At 43.4% G+C, this 18,196-nt stretch overlaps 1 protein-coding gene across 1 annotated transcript in view; it reads left to right on the top strand.

Moving 5' to 3' along the window:
* Window positions 1–7: 7 nt before the first annotated feature.
* Window positions 8–18,196, top strand: part of rock1 (Rho-associated, coiled-coil containing protein kinase 1) — a 118,929-nt gene continuing 100,740 nt past the window's right edge. The window contains exon 1 of the mRNA XM_055634180.1: window positions 8–887. Within this exon, the coding sequence (XP_055490155.1) occupies window positions 795–887 (93 nt within the window). The 5' untranslated portion in view covers window positions 8–794. The remainder of the gene's footprint in view (window positions 888–18,196) is intronic.

Here is an 18,196-nt window from a genome sequence, read left to right as displayed (position 1 = left end):
CGGGCCGGGTCGGGTCGGGTCGGGTCGGGTCGGGCCGCGCCGCCGTGTGTGTTTGAACAGGAAGGCGGACATGTTGATCAGGAAAAGAAAGTTGCAACTGACGGCCAGGTTGTCAGGAAGGAAAAAAACGACGCTGTATCCCTGCCCTCTGTGAGAAAGATCCCGGACAATAAGAATCCTTGTTACTGTGGTTTTTTTATTTCTTAAAAAAAAAGTTTGGAGTGAGTTTGGTGTGAGGTGCTGGTTGTGCGAGTTGAGTTAAGTGATGTACCCAGCCAGAGGATGTTAAATGCGCGCTGTGCAATCCGGTGTGAAGAAACATTTGCAGAAGTTGGCTTTCCTGGATTGAAGCTGTCAAGACACCAGATGTGTTGTTCAGGCCTTTAACTGAAACCTGTTACAGGAGCTTGAAAGCGTATTTTTCTTTCTGCAAATTGAACTTTTAAGGCAACATTACAACATTTTTTTACTCGTGGATGTCGAATGTATATATAGTATATTTTTTTACGTACAAATCAGAGTACATATTTTTTTCCGGTAACGAGCCACTGCCCTTTAGGTTTTGAAGAGGAACGGGAAGTTTTTTAATTTATTTTTAAATGCGGCATAGATTCGCAGAAACTTCATGGAAGGTTTTATGGTTCAGAGTGTTGGAAAAAATGTTGCATGAAACTATGTCGTGAAGCGGTTTGCAACGATTGTTAAATACATCTGTTCGAGGCTGGTGAAGGTATTTTTATAGTCCTATCGATTTTGTTTACTTGGGACAAAACTTCATAAAATAACAGGACACAATGTCGTCCGGAGAAAGCTTGGAAGCTCGGTTTGAAAAAATTGAATCCATGTTAAAGGATCCCAAGTGTGAAGTGAACTGCGAAAGTTTGCTGGTAGGTGAAGTCTAATACATTACTCATGATGCTCTGACCATCCTGTTGAAGTATAGATGTAATCTTTCAAGTGTCAGAGCGAAATTCATGATGGACAGCTTTCAAAAATATATTCCTTCATTTCCATCAATACACTTATGATCAGTGAGAATGTTTACATTTTGATATAATCAAATCCACTGTTCAATTGAATTTGTGTAATACTTTGGAATGATACAGTATTTGTTATATTGCCCTTTGGTGGTTGCATATAATGCACAATTTTATCTTTTCTCATTGCCAGTGTAGAAGAATAAAGTTCCTGAGTTTTACATTCAGACAGATTTGAACTAGTAAAATACAATAATGTGATTTCACCCACTGCGGTTGGTATTCATGTTCCACGGAATACTTTGCATTGTGTGCATGTGAGAGGAACAAATTATTACAGGTGCTGGTGGGATTGTTAATGGAAATTATTTTAATACTTCAGATCAAATAACAATATACAACTAAAAAAAGTATAATGAGTTGTAACAATCAGTTTGTAGCTAAAACATGCTAGAATACTTTTGGATGGAACAAGAAAGATTAAAAAAAAAGTCAAATAGAGTCATAGCATGGAAACGGGCTATTCATCACAATTCACCTATGCTGACCAAGATACCAAACTGAGTTAGTTCCACCTGGCTCATATCCCTCCAAATATTTGCCATCCTTGTACCACCGCCTTTTAAATGTTGTATTTGTACTTGCCTCTGCCACTTCATCTGACACTTCATTATGTGTATGCACCACCCTCCATGTGAAAATTTACCCCTTGGGTTCCTTTTAAATCTTTTCTGTCTCATCTTAAACCTGTGCCCTCTAGTTTTAGACTCCCTTACCATAGAGAAGGTCCTTTTCACCTTTTCATCTATGTCGCTCATGATTTTATACATCTTTATGAGTTCACCCTTTTGATCTCCTAAACTCCACAGAAAAAAAGATCTAACCTATTCAGCCTCCTTGTTACTTTCAACCTCTAGACCTGGTAATATTCTTGTAAATCTATTTACCTTTCCAGTTTAATGACATCCTTTCTATAGCTGAGGCGACAAGAACTGTACTCATTACTCCAAATATGGCTTTATCAATGTTGTTACAGTTGTAACATGGTCCCAACTGCCAACAATAACGTGACGGATGAAGGCAAGTGTACTAAATGCTGCCTTTATCGTCATGTACATCTGTGTCTCCACCTTCATCAGCGATCACTTGAAGTCGAGTGTGAATGTTCTCCTGGTGGGTCTTTTCTGTGGTCTTGAGATGGTTGAAGAGGCTGATTTCTAGAGCCATAGTCTTTATTACAATGTGGGCATGGATAAGTGGTATTAGAACATAGAATAGTACACATATAGGCCCACAATGTCTGTGCTGAAAATAATGGCAAGTTAAATTAATCTACTATGACTACGCATGATCCATATCCATTAATTCTCTGCATATCAATGTATTGATGATGGAATATGTTTGGCAACATTGGTGGTCAATCTCTCTTGTTGCTGCCGTTTGTGTTTTGCAGCTTGTCAGAAGTCATCTTCATGGAGTGCAGCTCCCACTTTGTTAGAACTATGTACAGTGCTCCATAATGTTTGGGACAAAGACCCATCATTTATTTATTTGCCTCTGTTCTCCACAATTTGAGATTTGTAATAGAAAAAAAAATCACATGTGGTTAAAGTGCACATTGTCAGATGTTATTAAAGGGTATTTTTATACATTTTGGTTTCACCATGTGAAAATTACAGTTGTATTTATACATAGTCCCCCCATTTCAGGGAACCACAATGTTTGGGACACATGGCTTCACAGGTGTTTGTAATTGCTCAGGTGTGTTTAAATGCTTCCCTAATGCAGGTATTAGGGAATTCTCAGCACCGTCTTTCCTCCAGTCGTTCCACCACCTTTGGAAACTTTTATTACTGTTTATCAACATGAGGACCAAAGTTGTGTCAATGAAAGTCAAAGAAGCCATTATGAGACTGAGAAACAAGAATAAAACTGTTAAAGACATCAGCCAAACCTTAGGCTTACCAAAATCAACTGTTTGGAACATCATTAAGAAAAAAGAGAGCACTGGTGAGCTTACTAATCACAAAGGGACTGGCAGGCCAAGGAAGACCTCCACAGCTGATGACAGAAGAATTCTCTCTCTAATAAAAAAAAATCCCCAAACACCTGTCCGATCAGAAACACTCTTCAGGAGTCAGGTGTGGATTTGGCAATGACGACTGTCCACAGAAGACTTCATGAACAGAAATACAGAGGCTACACTGCAAGATGCAAACCACTGGTTATCCGCAAAAATAGGATGGCCAGGTTACAGTTGCTGTGTCCAAAAACATTGGTGCCCTGAAATGGGGGGACTATGTATAAACACTGCTGTAATTTCTACAAGGTGAAACCAAAATGTATAAAAATGGCTTTTTTTGAAAAAAAATCTGACAAGGTGCACTTTAACCACATGTGATTTTTTTTTCCATTACAAATCTCAAATTGTGGAGTACAGGGGCAAATAAATAAATGATGGGTCTTTGTCCCTAACGTTATGGAGGGCACTGTACACACGCCCCAGGTGCCTCTGTTCTACACTGCTCTCCAGGGCCCTACCATTTACTGTGGACACCTTGCTGTGACTTTTCCCATCAAAATGTAATACTTCATATTTATCTGTTAATCTGCGATCTCTCAGCCTATTGATTCGGTTGATAAAAATCTTGTAATCGTTGATTACCTACCTACATTGTCTTTTATCGTGTTCGGACGTGGCACCAACGGACGAGAGGCCGACGCCAAAGAACCGAATGGAAACGAGGCCGAAACGTCAATAAACCGAAAGATTACGAAGACGAAACGCCTATTAACCGAAAGGATGGGATGCCTAAATGCAAACCAACCGAAAAGCTGCGTAGCCTCAAAGCAAACTTACCGAATGGCAGCTCTGTCGAAAATCCACCTACCCGAAAGGCGGCGTTGCCTACAGGCCAACGAATCAACTGGCGCTCAACAGAAACGTCCAATAACGGACATGACGTTGCCGGGGGGCGGTACTTGTCAGTCATTGGTCCAGACCCCCGCGTCCATCACATCACTGTGAAGGCATGAACGTTGTCCCAAACCTCCGCTCCACCCAACCCGCAGCCCATTGGGTTCAGATTGGCCAGTCACCTATGGCTTGTGTGGGAAAATTAATTTCTCTCTCTCTCCCTCTCCCTCTCCCTCCTCCCCCTCTCCCCTCTCCCCCTCTCCCCCTCTCCCCCTCTCCCCCTCTACCCCTCTCTACCCCTCTACTCCCCTCCCCCTCTCCCCCTCTACCCCTCTCTCTCCCCCTCTCCCTTTCTCTCTCCCTCTCTCTCTCCCCCTCTCCCCCTCTCTCTGTCTCTCTCTCTCCCATTCTCTCTCTGTATCTTTCCCTTTCTCTCTCTCTCTCTCCCTCCCTCCTTCTCTCCCTACCCCTCCACCCGCGGGAGCGTCCCTCAGTCACTGACCGCGATGCACAGCCATCGGACCCCAGCCTCCACACCAGGGTGATTTCCCCCCTCCGACCCCTGGACCCTGACACCCAAACCGGGTGCGGGGCCAGATGTTTTATTTATTACCGAACGCACCCAAGCTCCCACGCACAAAACAGGCAGCATCTCTGGAGAGAATGAATGGGTGACGTTTTGTGCCGAGACCATTCTTCAGAGTGCGTGAAAGGTCTCGACCCAAAATGGCACCCATTCCTTCTCTCCAGAGATGCTGCCCTGTGAGGCTGCTGTCATGCAGTGACCCAGCTGGTCAGACTGCTGTTACACAGTGACCCAGCCAGTCAGGCTGCTGTCACATAGTGACAGTGACCAGTGACCCAGCCAGTGAGGGTGCTGTCACACAGTGACTCAGCCGGTGAGACTGCCTCCACACAATGGCTGAGCCGGTGAGCCCGCTGTCACACAGTGACCCAGCCGGTGGGACAATGTTCATGCCTTCACAGTGTTGTGATGGACGCGGGGGTCTGGACCAATTACTGACAAGTCCCGCCCCCTGGCAACTTCATGTCCGTTATTGGACGTTTCTGTTGAGCGGCAGTCGGTCCTTTGGTTTGTAGGCGACGCCGCCTTTCGGGTAGGTGGCATTTTGACAGAGCGGCCATTCGGTAAGTTTGCTTTTAGGCGACGCGGCTTTTCGGTTCGTTGAATTTTAGGCGTCCCGCCCTTTCGGTTAGTTCGCATTTAAGCGTTCCATCCTTTCGGTTAGTAGGCGTTTCGTCTTCGGACTCTTTTGGTTTATTAGCGTTTTGGCTTCGTTTTCATTCGGTTCTTTGGCTTCGGCTTCTTGTCTGTCGGCGCCACGTCCGGGTACCGTCTTTTATACCATCATTTTTTTGTGTCATACACAAATCTGCTTCCACATTAAAATTGTTAATATAAGCAAAGAACATCTGTGGACCCAGCATCAATTCCTGTGGTACACCAATTGTTACAGGCCTTCATCGGAAAAACAACTCTCTACCATCATTCGATTCGTGCCTTGAAACTCATCTCTCATCTACTTTCCTACCTTCAAGGTCATCAATTGGGTAGCTTAACATGGTTCCCATGTGATCTAACCTTCTAGACTACCATGTGGTACTTTGTCAAAGGCCATGCTGCAATCCACATCCTACTTGGTTACCGCTTCACAAAACTTAGTTAAATTGGTAATTCATGATTTTCCATGCACAGGATGATGCTGACTATTCCTGATCAATCCTTGTTTTACCAAATGCGTGCAGATTCTTTCTTTCAGAATCCCCTCCAAAATCTTTCTCACCGTTGATGTTAGGCCCAGGCTTTTCTTGGCAGCCTTTCCTAAATAGACCATTCATTTTCAGTAAAATAAATCTTTTATTTTCCATAACTATGATTGTATGAGCATAATTGAAATAATTCTCTGCATGTTATCAAGATGTTATTTGCGAGGCAATTTTAGTACTAGCTATTGCATTTCCTACATTAGAACAGAGACCTTCCTTTAAAAGGTATTTGTTTGCAATGCATTTTGGGACATCGAGAGTTAAAGGGAATGCATAAATGCTGGTTATTTCAGTCATAACTTCTGCTTTGTAGATAGTCTTGATATTACGAACACTTGGGGAATGTTATAAATCTGGATATTTTTGTGTGGAGCTTTTTAGCCAGTGTATTGGTTATGAATGGTTTAGTGAGCTTTTGTTCATTGGTTACGTCAAAGAGGAATTGGTGACAGTGTTGCAAATGCTAATTTTCTTTCAATAGATTAAATGTTTCTGGATGCTGCTGTGAGGTGACATTGTATTTCCTTGCATTTCTAATAACGGAATCCATTTCTATACAACTGCCTCTGCATTCTCTTCTTGAAATCCTGTTGAGGTTTCTCATTTCATCAGTAATCATTTCATATATTTGATTTCCCTTTTTTGTTCTTTTTTAATTATATTCAGTTGCACTAGAATTGTTTTGAATTTCAGTGAAACTTATTTAGATCCAACTTGTTCAGAGTTCAAGTTCAAATTTATTGCCACATGCACCACTTATGGTGCAGTGGAATTTGACTTGCCATGCAGCAATACAAACAAAAGAGCACAATACACAATAGAATATAACATGAACATCCACCACAGTGGAATCAACATTCTTCACTGTGGTGGAAGGCAATAACTTTCAGTCCGTCCTTCTCCTTTGTTCATCCGTGGTCGGGGCCATGAACCCTCCGTAGTCACCGCTATGGATGGCCCGATGTACAGGGCCTCTCATTGGGATGCTCGAAACTCCGACGTCGGGACGGACGGACCCTCCGCGGCTTGTAGGTCCCGAATCGGCCGCTTCCTTCCGGAGACCAGAGCTTCACGATGTTATTGGCCACAGGCCTGCGGTCGGAGCTCTTCTCCAGCGATCCCTGGCAAGGGATCTCAGGCTCCACGATGGAAAGTCCACACCATGGCTAGAAGCTCCACAGACCACAGCTTCAGGATGTTATAGGCCGGCGGTCAGAGCACTTCTTCTGGCGATCCCCGGCAAGGGATCGCCCGGCTCCACGATGGAAAGTCCCCGCTGCGCCCGCTGCTGAAGCTCTAGGCCCCGACTCCGGGAGAGGCCGCACCAATCCAAGCGAAATGCACTAGGAGAAAAGTCGCATTCCACCATGGTAAGTGACTAAAAAAGTTTCCCTCTTCCCCGCTCCACAGACCACGGCTTCAGGCCGCCCACCCCTCCACATTAAAACACACTTTTAGACATACTAAAAACAAAAAAAGTGGAAAGGACGAACAGCTGCTGGCGAGGCTGCCGGCTCGCAACGCTAGACTTGGGGTTATCTGAGTTGAGTAATGCAGAATATGTTATTGATGAGTTGCTGGATTTGAATTTATTAATTGTCTCAATAATTGAGAGGAGCCTGATCATGTCATAAATTGCCAGGTTAGATGCAAACCTGTTTTTTTACATTAGTAACCTGCAATGAACAGTGCAGCAACTGTACTCTTGCTGACCTTCAAGCAAAGTAAATTTGCAATCTAGTATTGTTTGCTTCAAGGCTTTTTCCTTTCCTGCCATCAACTGGTGTAGCTAAATAAATCCAAGGAATTGCTGTATCAGGATAGTTATATCATCAAGTTGATGGAGTGGCCTAACATATTGAAGATTTCTGAGGGTAAGACACAAAGTGAAAACCATTTGTTCTATTTTTTCATCACTTTAGAGAAAGGAAAGAATTGAATTATACTGATGTGATGTGGTTAGGGTGGAAGCTAAAATATCAACGTTTTTAAAATGCAATACTTCACTTTATTTTAAATATGTTTGACGTTAAATGAAGGTTGGGACTCTGGGGGGGAGGGCAGAGAGACTTGGACATGGTGACAGACACAGTGAGTGAAGAGAAGCATTGTGGGAGAGTGGAGAGACTTGGGGCCTTGGTAAATAGACAGTGGGGAGAGTCTAGGGAGAGGGGAGACATGGGCCCCAATGCAACCTATTCCTGACTACCAGCACAACCAAGGAATGTGAATGTAAAATAACCCAATGACGATAGGTGGGCAGGCAATGTATCGTGACGTGTGAACTGTGTAGGAAAGAAATGCAGATGCAGGTTTAAATCGAAGATAGACACAAAATGCTGGAGTAACTGAGCGGGACAGGCAGCATCTCTGGAGAGAAGGAATGGGTGACGTTTTGGGTTGAGACCCTTCTTCAGACGTGTTAACTGGTGGACCCCACAATTCATGGTGACCTTATCTGCAACATATGTTTAAGAAAGAACTGCAGATTCTGGAAAAATCAAAGGTAGACAAAAATGCTGGAGAAACTCAGCGGGTGAGGCAGCATCTAAGACGAAATGTTTAAGAAAGAACTGCAGATGCTGGCGACAAAATGTTTGTTTAATAAAGAACTGCAAATGCTGGAGATGAAACGTTTAATAAGAAGGGTCTCGACCTCAAACGTTGCCTATTCCTTCTCTCCATAGATGCTGCCACACCCGCTGAGTTTCTCCAGCTTTTTGTCTACCTGCAACATATGTTAGAAACATAGAAATTAGGTGCAGGAGTAGGCCATTCGGCCCTTTGAGCCTGCACCGCCATTCAATATGATCATGGCTGATCATCCAACTCAGTATTCCGTACCTGCCTTCTCTCCATACCCCCTGATCCCCTTAGCCACAAGGGCCACATCTAACTCCCTCTTAAATATAGCCAATGAACTGGCCTCAACTACCCTCTGTGGCAGAGAGTTCCAGAGATTCACCTCTCTCTGTGTGAAAAAAGTTCTTCTCATCTCGGTTTTAAAGGATTTCCCCCTTATCCTTAAAAGTTAGTTGCTTGTTGAACGCTCACTCAAAGTTGATGAGCTGGAGTCCCTGATACTGTAACAAGAGGCACTCAAGAGTGTTTATTTATCATATGCATCTGATATAATTTCATAAATCATAGGAGTAGAATCAGGCCATCTGCTCATCGATTTTAATCCGCCATTCAATCACGCACTGCAGTAATGGATTTATTTCTTGTTTTTAGCTTTGTAGGCACATTAACGTCACAACACCAAAAAAATACAATTGATTATCTGTTGCTCTAAGTAAATTATCCGTGGATTGGCACCTTGTCATGATGGGGAAGCTTGTGCGGACCTGAGATCCTGAGAATGATGCCGTCTGGAGCTATGCTCCTGGTAGGGCCACCCTTGGCGGTAAGGTCGAGCGGGAGGTCTCTGGCAAAGAGCAATCCAACCAAGAACTCAACGGTGGAACAGGTGGAGGACGATGGTGACCTTAGTGGAGCATCACAACGGCTGGGAAGGCGGATGAAGGCTGCAGCAAAAAAAGGGTCTCCGGTCGTCTTGGACTTCATACCACTGGATCCTGACCCAGATCTGTCTAGGACCGTGGGGTGCTGTCTGTGCACTAGTCTCCCCATGTTAAACAAAGTCACGCACAGGCATCCTCCATATAGGGAAAGCACCCTGGAGACACCCATGGTTAGCCATGACCGAAGGGGGCCTAAGAACTAAGAAGTAAATTAGATCATAGTGCAAAAAAATCAAAGTATGTTTAACAACCATTGTAGTACAAAGTCTACTGATTCTGTGCTATAGTTAGGGTTGTGCACGATGGTTCAAAAACCTTACAGTTGATAGAGTATTCGGTGATATGCTGGAACCTCTGAGGAAGTAGAGGCATTTGTGAACTTCCTTTGTGATTGTATCTATGTGCTGGACCCAGGATAGAACATCAGAGATATGCAACCCAGGAAATTGAAGCTGTTGGCTCTTGCCACCACCATCCTCCTCTGAGAGATTAAAAGTCATAGACTAGAGTCCTACAACACATAAACAGCCCTTCGACCCAACTTGGCCATGCCGACCAAGATGCTCCATCTGCACTAATCCTACCTGCCCGCATTCAATCTATATCCCTCCATCTTATCCATTTACCTGTCCAAATGTTTGAAATGTTGTTATGGTACCTGCCTCAACTACCTCCTCTTACAGCTTGTTCCATACACCCATTATACTCTGTGGAGAAAAAGTTGCCCCACAGGTTCCTATCAAGTCTTTCCAGTCTCACCTTAAACCTGTGTCCTCTGGTTCTTGATTCCCCTACTTGGGGTAATGCACACTTTTACCTCATCTGTTTCCCTCATGATCCTATACACCTCTAAATTCATAATTCAGCTCTCTGTGCTCCAAGGAATGAAGTCCATGCCTGTCCAGCCTCTCTCTATAACCTCTCTCCTTTCCTATAGCTCAGTGCCTCGAGTCCTGTCAACATGCCAACATCCTTGTAAATCTTCTCTGCACTCCCTCCAATTTAACAACATCCTGTAACAGGGCGCCTAAACTGAACACAATGTTCCAATGGGTCCTTATCAACATCTTCTACAACTGTAACCTTACATCCAAACATCTATACTCATCACCCAGAATGTTGATGGCCAATATACCAAAAGCCTTCTTGACTACCCTATCCACCTGTGATGCCAGTTTCAGGGAACTATGTATCTGCACCACTAGATTCCTTTGCTCTACAACACACCAGAGGGCCCTGCCATTCACTGTGAAGGTCCTACCCTGGTTTGACTTCTCAAAATGCAACATCTTAAACTTATCTGCATTAAACTCCATTGACCATTCTTCAGCTCATTTGCCCAATTGATCAAGATCTACTGTGATTTTTGATAACCATCTTTGCTATCTACAATACCACCCACTCCTGTATTCTGGCTCATCATTATTTGTCCAACAAGGGTGTTATTATCGGCAAATTTAAAGATGGTGTTGATGCTGCGTCTGGGTACAAGGGTTCCATGATGATGATGTTGAATAACACAGCCTGAGATACGTGTTCCTATTGTCGAAGTAGTCCAACACTGTAATGGCATTTGGTGAATTGAAGTGGGGCCAGGTCGTTATTGAGGCAGGCATTTATTTGTGTCTTTGCCAATCTCTGGTAAGTCTTCATCATGCGCAGGTGTTCAGAGCACGACCAAGCATGCCATTAGGGCAGGACGTTTTCCAAGAATTCACTTTTGTGAAGGATTTAAGATTATAGGGTCATCGGGGCTGTGGTTGCCCATGAAGGTACAAGGTTGTTCTTCCTTTTGAAGCAATCTTAAAAATCATTGAGCTTATCCAGGAGAGATGTGATTCTGATCAAGAAGGCTCATCAGCGTCTCTTCTTCCTGAGGAGACTGAAGAAGGTCCATCTGTCTCCTCAGATCCTGGTGAACTTCTACCGCTGCACCATCGAGAGCATCCTTACCAACTGCATCACAGTATGGTATGGGAACTGCTCTGTCTCCGACCGGAAGGCATTGCAGAGGGTGGTGAAAATTGCCCAACGCATCACCGGTTCCACGCTCCCCTCCATTGAGTCTGTCCAAAGCAAGCGCTGTCTGCGGAGGGCGCTCAGCATCGCCAAGGACTGCTCTCACCCCAACCATGGACTGTTTACCCTCCTACCATCCGGAAGGCGCTACAGGTCTCTCCGTTGCCGAACCAGCAGGTCGAGGAACAGCTTCTTTCCAGCACTCTATCAACAACGTACCTTGAAATCACCACCCCCCCCCCCCCCCCCTCGGAGCTTATTATTTTTTTATTCAGGCTATGTCGCTCTTCAAGGGAGATGTGCAAACACTGTGACAATTACAATTGATCTGACTGAATGTGCCAATGTTACTTGATCACTTGGTTTCATCTTGTAAAAAGTGATGACGTGCAGGTTGTGCCACAGTTACCGAGCACACCTCTGAGATTAATTACCATGGGATAATACATTGAAAGATATAGAAATTGAGGACTACATGGAACTGGCAAAGAAGATAAACACTCTGACCAATCAGGCTTGGTTATATTGAAAGGCAGGGCATTCTTTAAGAAGCCTACTGGAATTAATGGGAGGAGAATTTGCAATATTCACAAGAAAATAACAAAGTGGACGCTTTTTGTTATTTTCATGTGAATATTGCAAATTGATCAATTTATTACCAAGGACTGCTTTAGCTTGAGAAATTGCTGTTTTACTACAAAAATCTTAGGCCAAGATGATGTGGGAGGCCAAAGTCTTTACCATCACCAGCTATTTAGGAATGCAATGTCATTAGAATTGAGTTATCTGAATGCTAGCATGACTAAAATGGGAATGTGAGAAGAAAAATGACTAGGATTGCCCATTGGTGTGTTTAATTTAAGATGCTTGTGGTTTTTCAGTCATGTCTGTCATGCAAGTATCAATTTATTGGGATCAATATCCTAAGACCCTCTTCCCCACCCATTAATTCCCTGAAAACCCTGCGTGATTATTGATTAAATGCTGTAGAGAATGGTAAAGCCTGGCTCTCATCTGACGTTTGTTAAATCTATTTAGGCTTTATTGCTCAGCATGTAATCTTTTATATACACTCTGCATTCTTGTTCGAGACTAGTCAAGAATTGTTTTATTTAATCTAATAACTTACTGTATTTCCTGGCAATGAAGACGCTATTTTTTTTTACGCTGGGGGAAGAGTTCCTTTCACAGATTGTGGGAGTCTGGCCCGGGTCAGCATGGCCTGGGCTGCACAAATTGGCTGGGCCGCCAGGGGTAAAGTTGCGGGGAGGGCAGGAGTGTTGAGAATGAGGGGTTTGGGGATCATGCCAATAACTCACTCACCGCTGCAGCGACGCTCCGGGCATGGAGCCACCACATTGTGGCAGGGAGGGAAGTAGCTTGGGTGGGTGCGAGCAGCCACCAGGACCGGACAGCGGAACTGGCCGCCACCTCAGCGCCTTCTGCCGGCCCACCTGCCAGCCAGCCACGGTGTCCGTCGGAACAGGCGCAACCGGTGGAGGGTGACCTGGGCCCTCCAGCCAGTCCCGGGGACGCGAGGTATCTGGAAACTGAAGCCAATCCCGGGGATGCGAGGTCCCGTGGCACGCGCAGGCAATATTGACCGACCCCTGGACTAAACCAAACCCTTGATCCTGCCCCGCCGTCCTTTTCTCAAAATTTAACAACTTAAATTGGGGGTGCGTCTTCGACGCAGGTCCGTCTTCAATGCCGGGAAATATGGTCATCATTTTAAACATTTAAATCACTGAATAATTTCCTCTGTTCTTGGGAAAGCCATTTGCGTGCAAAAAATAATATAAACACACTGACCAGTAATGTCTTTGAAAGCATTGCTGTCATCAGTGAACTTAATTCCAATAAAAGGACATATTTGGGGTTCTCAATGAGGAATTTCCAATCCTCGATTGTTTTTCTTCGATAAGGAAGCAATTTGGGTCTTCCAAGTAACGAGCTGGAATGTGTTTAAGCATGATCTGATGAATGGTAAGAATTTTTGTGCCACGCAATAGAAGTCTACATTGCAATAAAATTTAAAACCTGACTGAACCTTGGTCAATTTGAGCCCTATTTGACCCGGAGGACAGGCAATTGCAGCAGCAGTGGTCTTGTTTTCTCTTTTTCCCAGTTGAAGGAAATTTGACCTGAAATGTTATTCTGTTTTCCTTTCCACAATGTTGCCTGACCTGCTGACGTGTTTCAGTTTTTTACCATGTGTATTGGTTTGTGTTGGATTATGTATTGAGCACTTTTATTGAAGTGTCAAGAGTGTTTTATTGTCACTTGTCCCGAAATGGAGCAATAAAATACTTCCTTGCAGCAGCACAACTGATATGTAAGTATATATAGTGCCCTCCATAATGTTATGGACGAAGACCCATCATTTATTTATTTGCCTCTGTACTACACAATTTGAGATTTAGAATAGAAAAAAAAATCACATGTGGTTAAAGCGCACATTGTTAGATTTTAATAAAGGCCATTTTTATACATTTTGGTTTTACCATGTAGAAATTACAGCTGTGTTTATACACAGTCCCCCCATTTCAGGGCACCATAATATTTGGGACACAGCAATGTCATGTAAATTAAAGTAGCCATGTTTAGTATATTGTTGCATATCCTTTGCATGCAATGACTGCTTGAAGTCTGCGTTTTATGGACATCACCAGTTGCTGGGTGTCTTCTCTGGTGATGCTCTGCCGGGCCTGTATTGCAGCCATCTTTAGCTTATGCTTGTTTTGGGGGCTAGTCCCCTTCAGTTTTCTCTTCAGCATATAAAAGGCATGCTCAATTGGGTTCAGATCGGGTGATTGACTTGGCCACTCAAGAATTGACCATATTTTAGCTTTGAAAAACTCCTTTGTTGCTTTTGCAGTATGTTTGGGATCATTGTTTTGCTGTAGAATGAACCACCGGCCAATGAGTTTTGAGGCATTTGTTTGAACTTTAGCAGATAGGATGTGTCTTTTCACTTCAGAATTCATTTTGCTACTACCATCAGCACTTGTATCATCAATGAAGATAAGTGAGCAGTACCTTCTGCAGCCATACATTCCCAGGCCATACATGTCCAGGTGTGTTTAATTGCAGGTATAAGAGAGTTCTCAGCACCTAGTCTTTCCTCCAGTCCAACCATCACCTTTGCAAACTTTTGCAACCATCACCGTAGCATAATGAATTCTGAAGTGTATAGACACATCCTACCTGCTAAAGGAAGCAATTAAACACACCTGAGCAATTCCAAACACCTGTGAAGATATGTGTCCATAACATTATGGTGCCCTGAAATGGGGGGGGGGGGGACTATGTATAAACACAGCTGTAATTTCTACATGGTGAAGCCAAAATGTATAAAAACGGCCTTTAATAAAATCTGACAATGTGCACTTTAACCACGTGTGATTTATTTTTATTACAAATCTCAAATTGTGGAGTACAGAGGCAGATAAATAAATGATAAGTCTTTATCGCAAATATTATGGAGGGCACTGTATATAGTAGTATTTAATAGCCTGATGGATGTTGGGAAGAAACTGCTCCTGAACCTGGAGATTAGTTTTCTGGCTCCTGTACCTTCTTCCCAATGACAGGAATGAAATGAGAGTGTGGCCAGGGCACACAGTTGGCCTATGGTGCTGGCTGCCCTTTTGTATCAAACTGGGTTTGGCGCCATGACTTTTCAACCTAGCTTCACTCTTTTTTTCAGGGGTTGAAAGAAAGGACTTGCATTTGGGGGTTCATCAATTCAGCGTTGATAATTTCATGGGCCATTTTCAGTGGGCTTCGTTATGGATGTTAACTTTAGGAGCGGTGGCAGGGTGCCTTGCTTTGAGGCTGCTCTTCTTGAGTGGCTCAGGGCACCTCTCCGCCTCAATTTGGTTGTATTTTGTTTAGATTTGCCAGAGCGCTTTCATCCACCTCGTTGCTTCCATTTGAGGGTAAATATTCCCCCTACCCCACCTATGTCAAGAAGATGTTCGCGTTTTATCAACTGCTGTATTTGAACAACATCAGTTTTGCATTGGAATCTCTTGGAGAGACTCATCTAATCTCTTTTGTGTGCAGTTGTTGAATTTGTCTGCATTATTATCCTCATTGTGCATTCTAGGCCCCATCTGACTTACTATAAATAAACAGAGAATGTTGGAAACTTTAGTAGATTGGGCAGCATCTCTTTCCAAATGAATACTTCCCCTACGTCCCTTATTTTATGACTTCTCTGCCAATTTCTCTGAATCTACCTGAAATATCTTTTGTTTTGATATTTGTATTAGATACCTTTGCACGCTATGACTACTCTCCTTCAAAGCCAATATTCCATTTTTGGAAGTGAAAGGAGCAAATGCTGCACATTTTCAATAGGTCAGAAGAATTTGTGAAGGAGGAAAAACAGAATTAACATTGCTGGTTGATAATCTTTTATAAGAACTAGAAAGGAGAGAAAAAAAAGTTCCTTTTAAGTTGCAGAGAGCAGGAGGGTATGGACAATAAAGCACCATTTTTGTGATGGGTTAGAGACCCAAGATTGTCCAGGTGATAAGTGTTATTGATGTTATCAAAGAGAGGGCGATAAATACTTGTTAATCTCAGGTGATCTGGCTGCAGTGCACATAATGGGATCTGAATGAGTGAAGCAGAGAAAAAACAAAACCATGTTGGAACTGAAATGCGGCAACATTCTAGCATCTATGCAGAGGAAACAATTCAGTTAATTTTATGGATACCCTTACTCCATAACAGGGTAGTGCTTACACAAACAAGAAAGACTGGTTACCTGAAATTGCTGAATTCTATATCGACTGAGTGGCTGCAGTGCATCAAGATGATAAAATGCTTTTCGAGCTTGCATTTGAACAATGAAAAGATGCAGGTCAAAGTGAGTGGATGAATTGAAGTGACAGACAACTAGAAGCTTGGCTCACCCTTTCGATTGAATGGAGGTGTAATGCAAAATAGTTCTAAATTCAAGGGAGTCCTGTGTATGCAATGAAGTTCATTAAACTGGAAGTACTGCAAGTGAATTACTGTTTCAGCTGGAATGATTGTTGCTATACTTGGAATGGACTGTTGTTGCATCTCCTTGAATAGAAAAGTGCCATTTAAAAGGGGTGGAGATGGAGGACCATGTTGGGGAGTTATGGAGTGAATAGTCCTTTCAGAATGTTTCAAGAGTTTTATTGTCATATGTCCCGGACAGGACAACAAAATTCTTTCTTGCTGCAGCACAACAGAATATGTGAATATGTAAACATTGTACATAACGGGAAAAAAAAGAAAAAGTTCAATAAATAACAAATATAGTGCAAATAACAAATAATAATATACTTTTGCAGTTCAGAGCTTATTCGTTGTTATGTTTAATAGCCTGATGGCTATGGAGAAGAAGGTGTTCCTGAACCTGGACGTTCAGGCTCCTGTACCTTCTTCCTGATGGCAATGGTGAGATGAATGTGTGGCCAGGATGGTGTGCGTCCTTGATGATTTTCGCTGCCATTTTGAGGCGGCGACTACGATAGATCCCTTCGATGGTGGGGAGGTCAAAGCCGGTGATGGACTGGGCAATGGTCACAACATTTTGTAGTCTATTTTGTTCCTGGACGTTCAAGTTGCTGAACCAGGCCACGATGCACCCAGTCAGAATGGTCTCGCTACCGTGCACCTGCAGAAGTTTCGGAGAATCCTCTTCGACATGCCGAATCACCGTAATCTTCTCAGGAAGTAGAATCGCTGATGTGCTTTTTTGACAATTGCATCGGTGTACTGGATCAAGGAAAGATCTTCTGATATATGCACGCCCAGGAATTTAAAGTTATTGACCCTTTCCACCATCGTCCCATGATATAAACAGGATTGTGGGTCCGCATCCTTCCCCTACCAAAGTCCACAATCAGGTCCTTGGTCTCACTGATGTTGAGAGCCAGGTTGTTGTGCTGGCATCATTTGGTCAGTCAGTCGATCTCACTTCTATACTCTGACTCGTCCCCATCTGTGATTCGTCCAACCACAGTGGTGTAGTTGGTGAACTTGATGATGGAGTTTGCATTATGTCCGGCTACGCAGTCTTCGGTATAGAGTGAGTAAAGCAGGGGGCTGAGCACGCAGCCCTGAGGTGCTCCCGTATTAATTGTTGCTGAAGATGAAGTGGTTCCCCCAATTTGAACAGACTGTGGTCTGTGGATGAGGAAGTCGAGGATCCAATTGCAGAGGGATGCGCAGAGGCCCAGCTCCGTGAGCTTGGTAACCAGCTTGGAAGGGGTGATGGTATTAAACGCCGAGCTGTAATCTATAAACAACAGCCTGACGTAGGTGTTTTTATTGTCCAAGTGGTCCAATGCAGAGTGGAGAGCCAAGAGTGAAGGATTAGAATTCCTCATTGGATCTCATGGGGAAACAACCTAGATACAAGGCAATGGTCATCACTTTTGTTTGCATTACGTAAGAACTATCTTCTACCTACCTTCCTTGGGCTGACCCTTGGAAATCACAGGTGACTTACATCTACTCTGACTATCTTGATCCCAATAAACTAATATGGAAACAGCAGATTAATTCACAGATAGATTGACTGATAACTTGGGAGGGTGCATTGTTGATGAACTCCTTTCATTACTTGCTTGTGTTCTAGGGTATTTTTGAAGCATTATCTTAAGTCTCAAATTCATCTTGAAATCTGCTATCCTACTTTGAACACACATGAAGCAAACGTTCCCAGGAGTTAATGGGAATGTTGCATTTCTTCAAGGAATCTTTAAGCACATCCCTGTGTGTTTTTCTTTGTGCAATTGCTATTTTGTTCCCATAACAGATATTGCAACAGAGTGCCTGTTTCGGGAGTCTGATGTTGGGTATGCAAATAATGTGGATTGTCCAAAATATTAACTGTGACTGTACCTGAGAATATTGACTTGGGAGAGGACATTGTCATCTGGTTTCCTTTTTCGTACAGTAAATTTGGAGAATTTTGCAGA

This window comes from Leucoraja erinacea, chromosome 4, assembly GCF_028641065.1.
Source record: "Leucoraja erinacea ecotype New England chromosome 4, Leri_hhj_1, whole genome shotgun sequence".
Lineage (NCBI taxonomy): Eukaryota > Metazoa > Chordata > Chondrichthyes > Rajiformes > Rajidae > Leucoraja > Leucoraja erinaceus.
The sequence above is the reverse complement of the archived record's forward strand: the minus strand, read 5'-3'. Positions and strand labels throughout refer to the sequence as shown.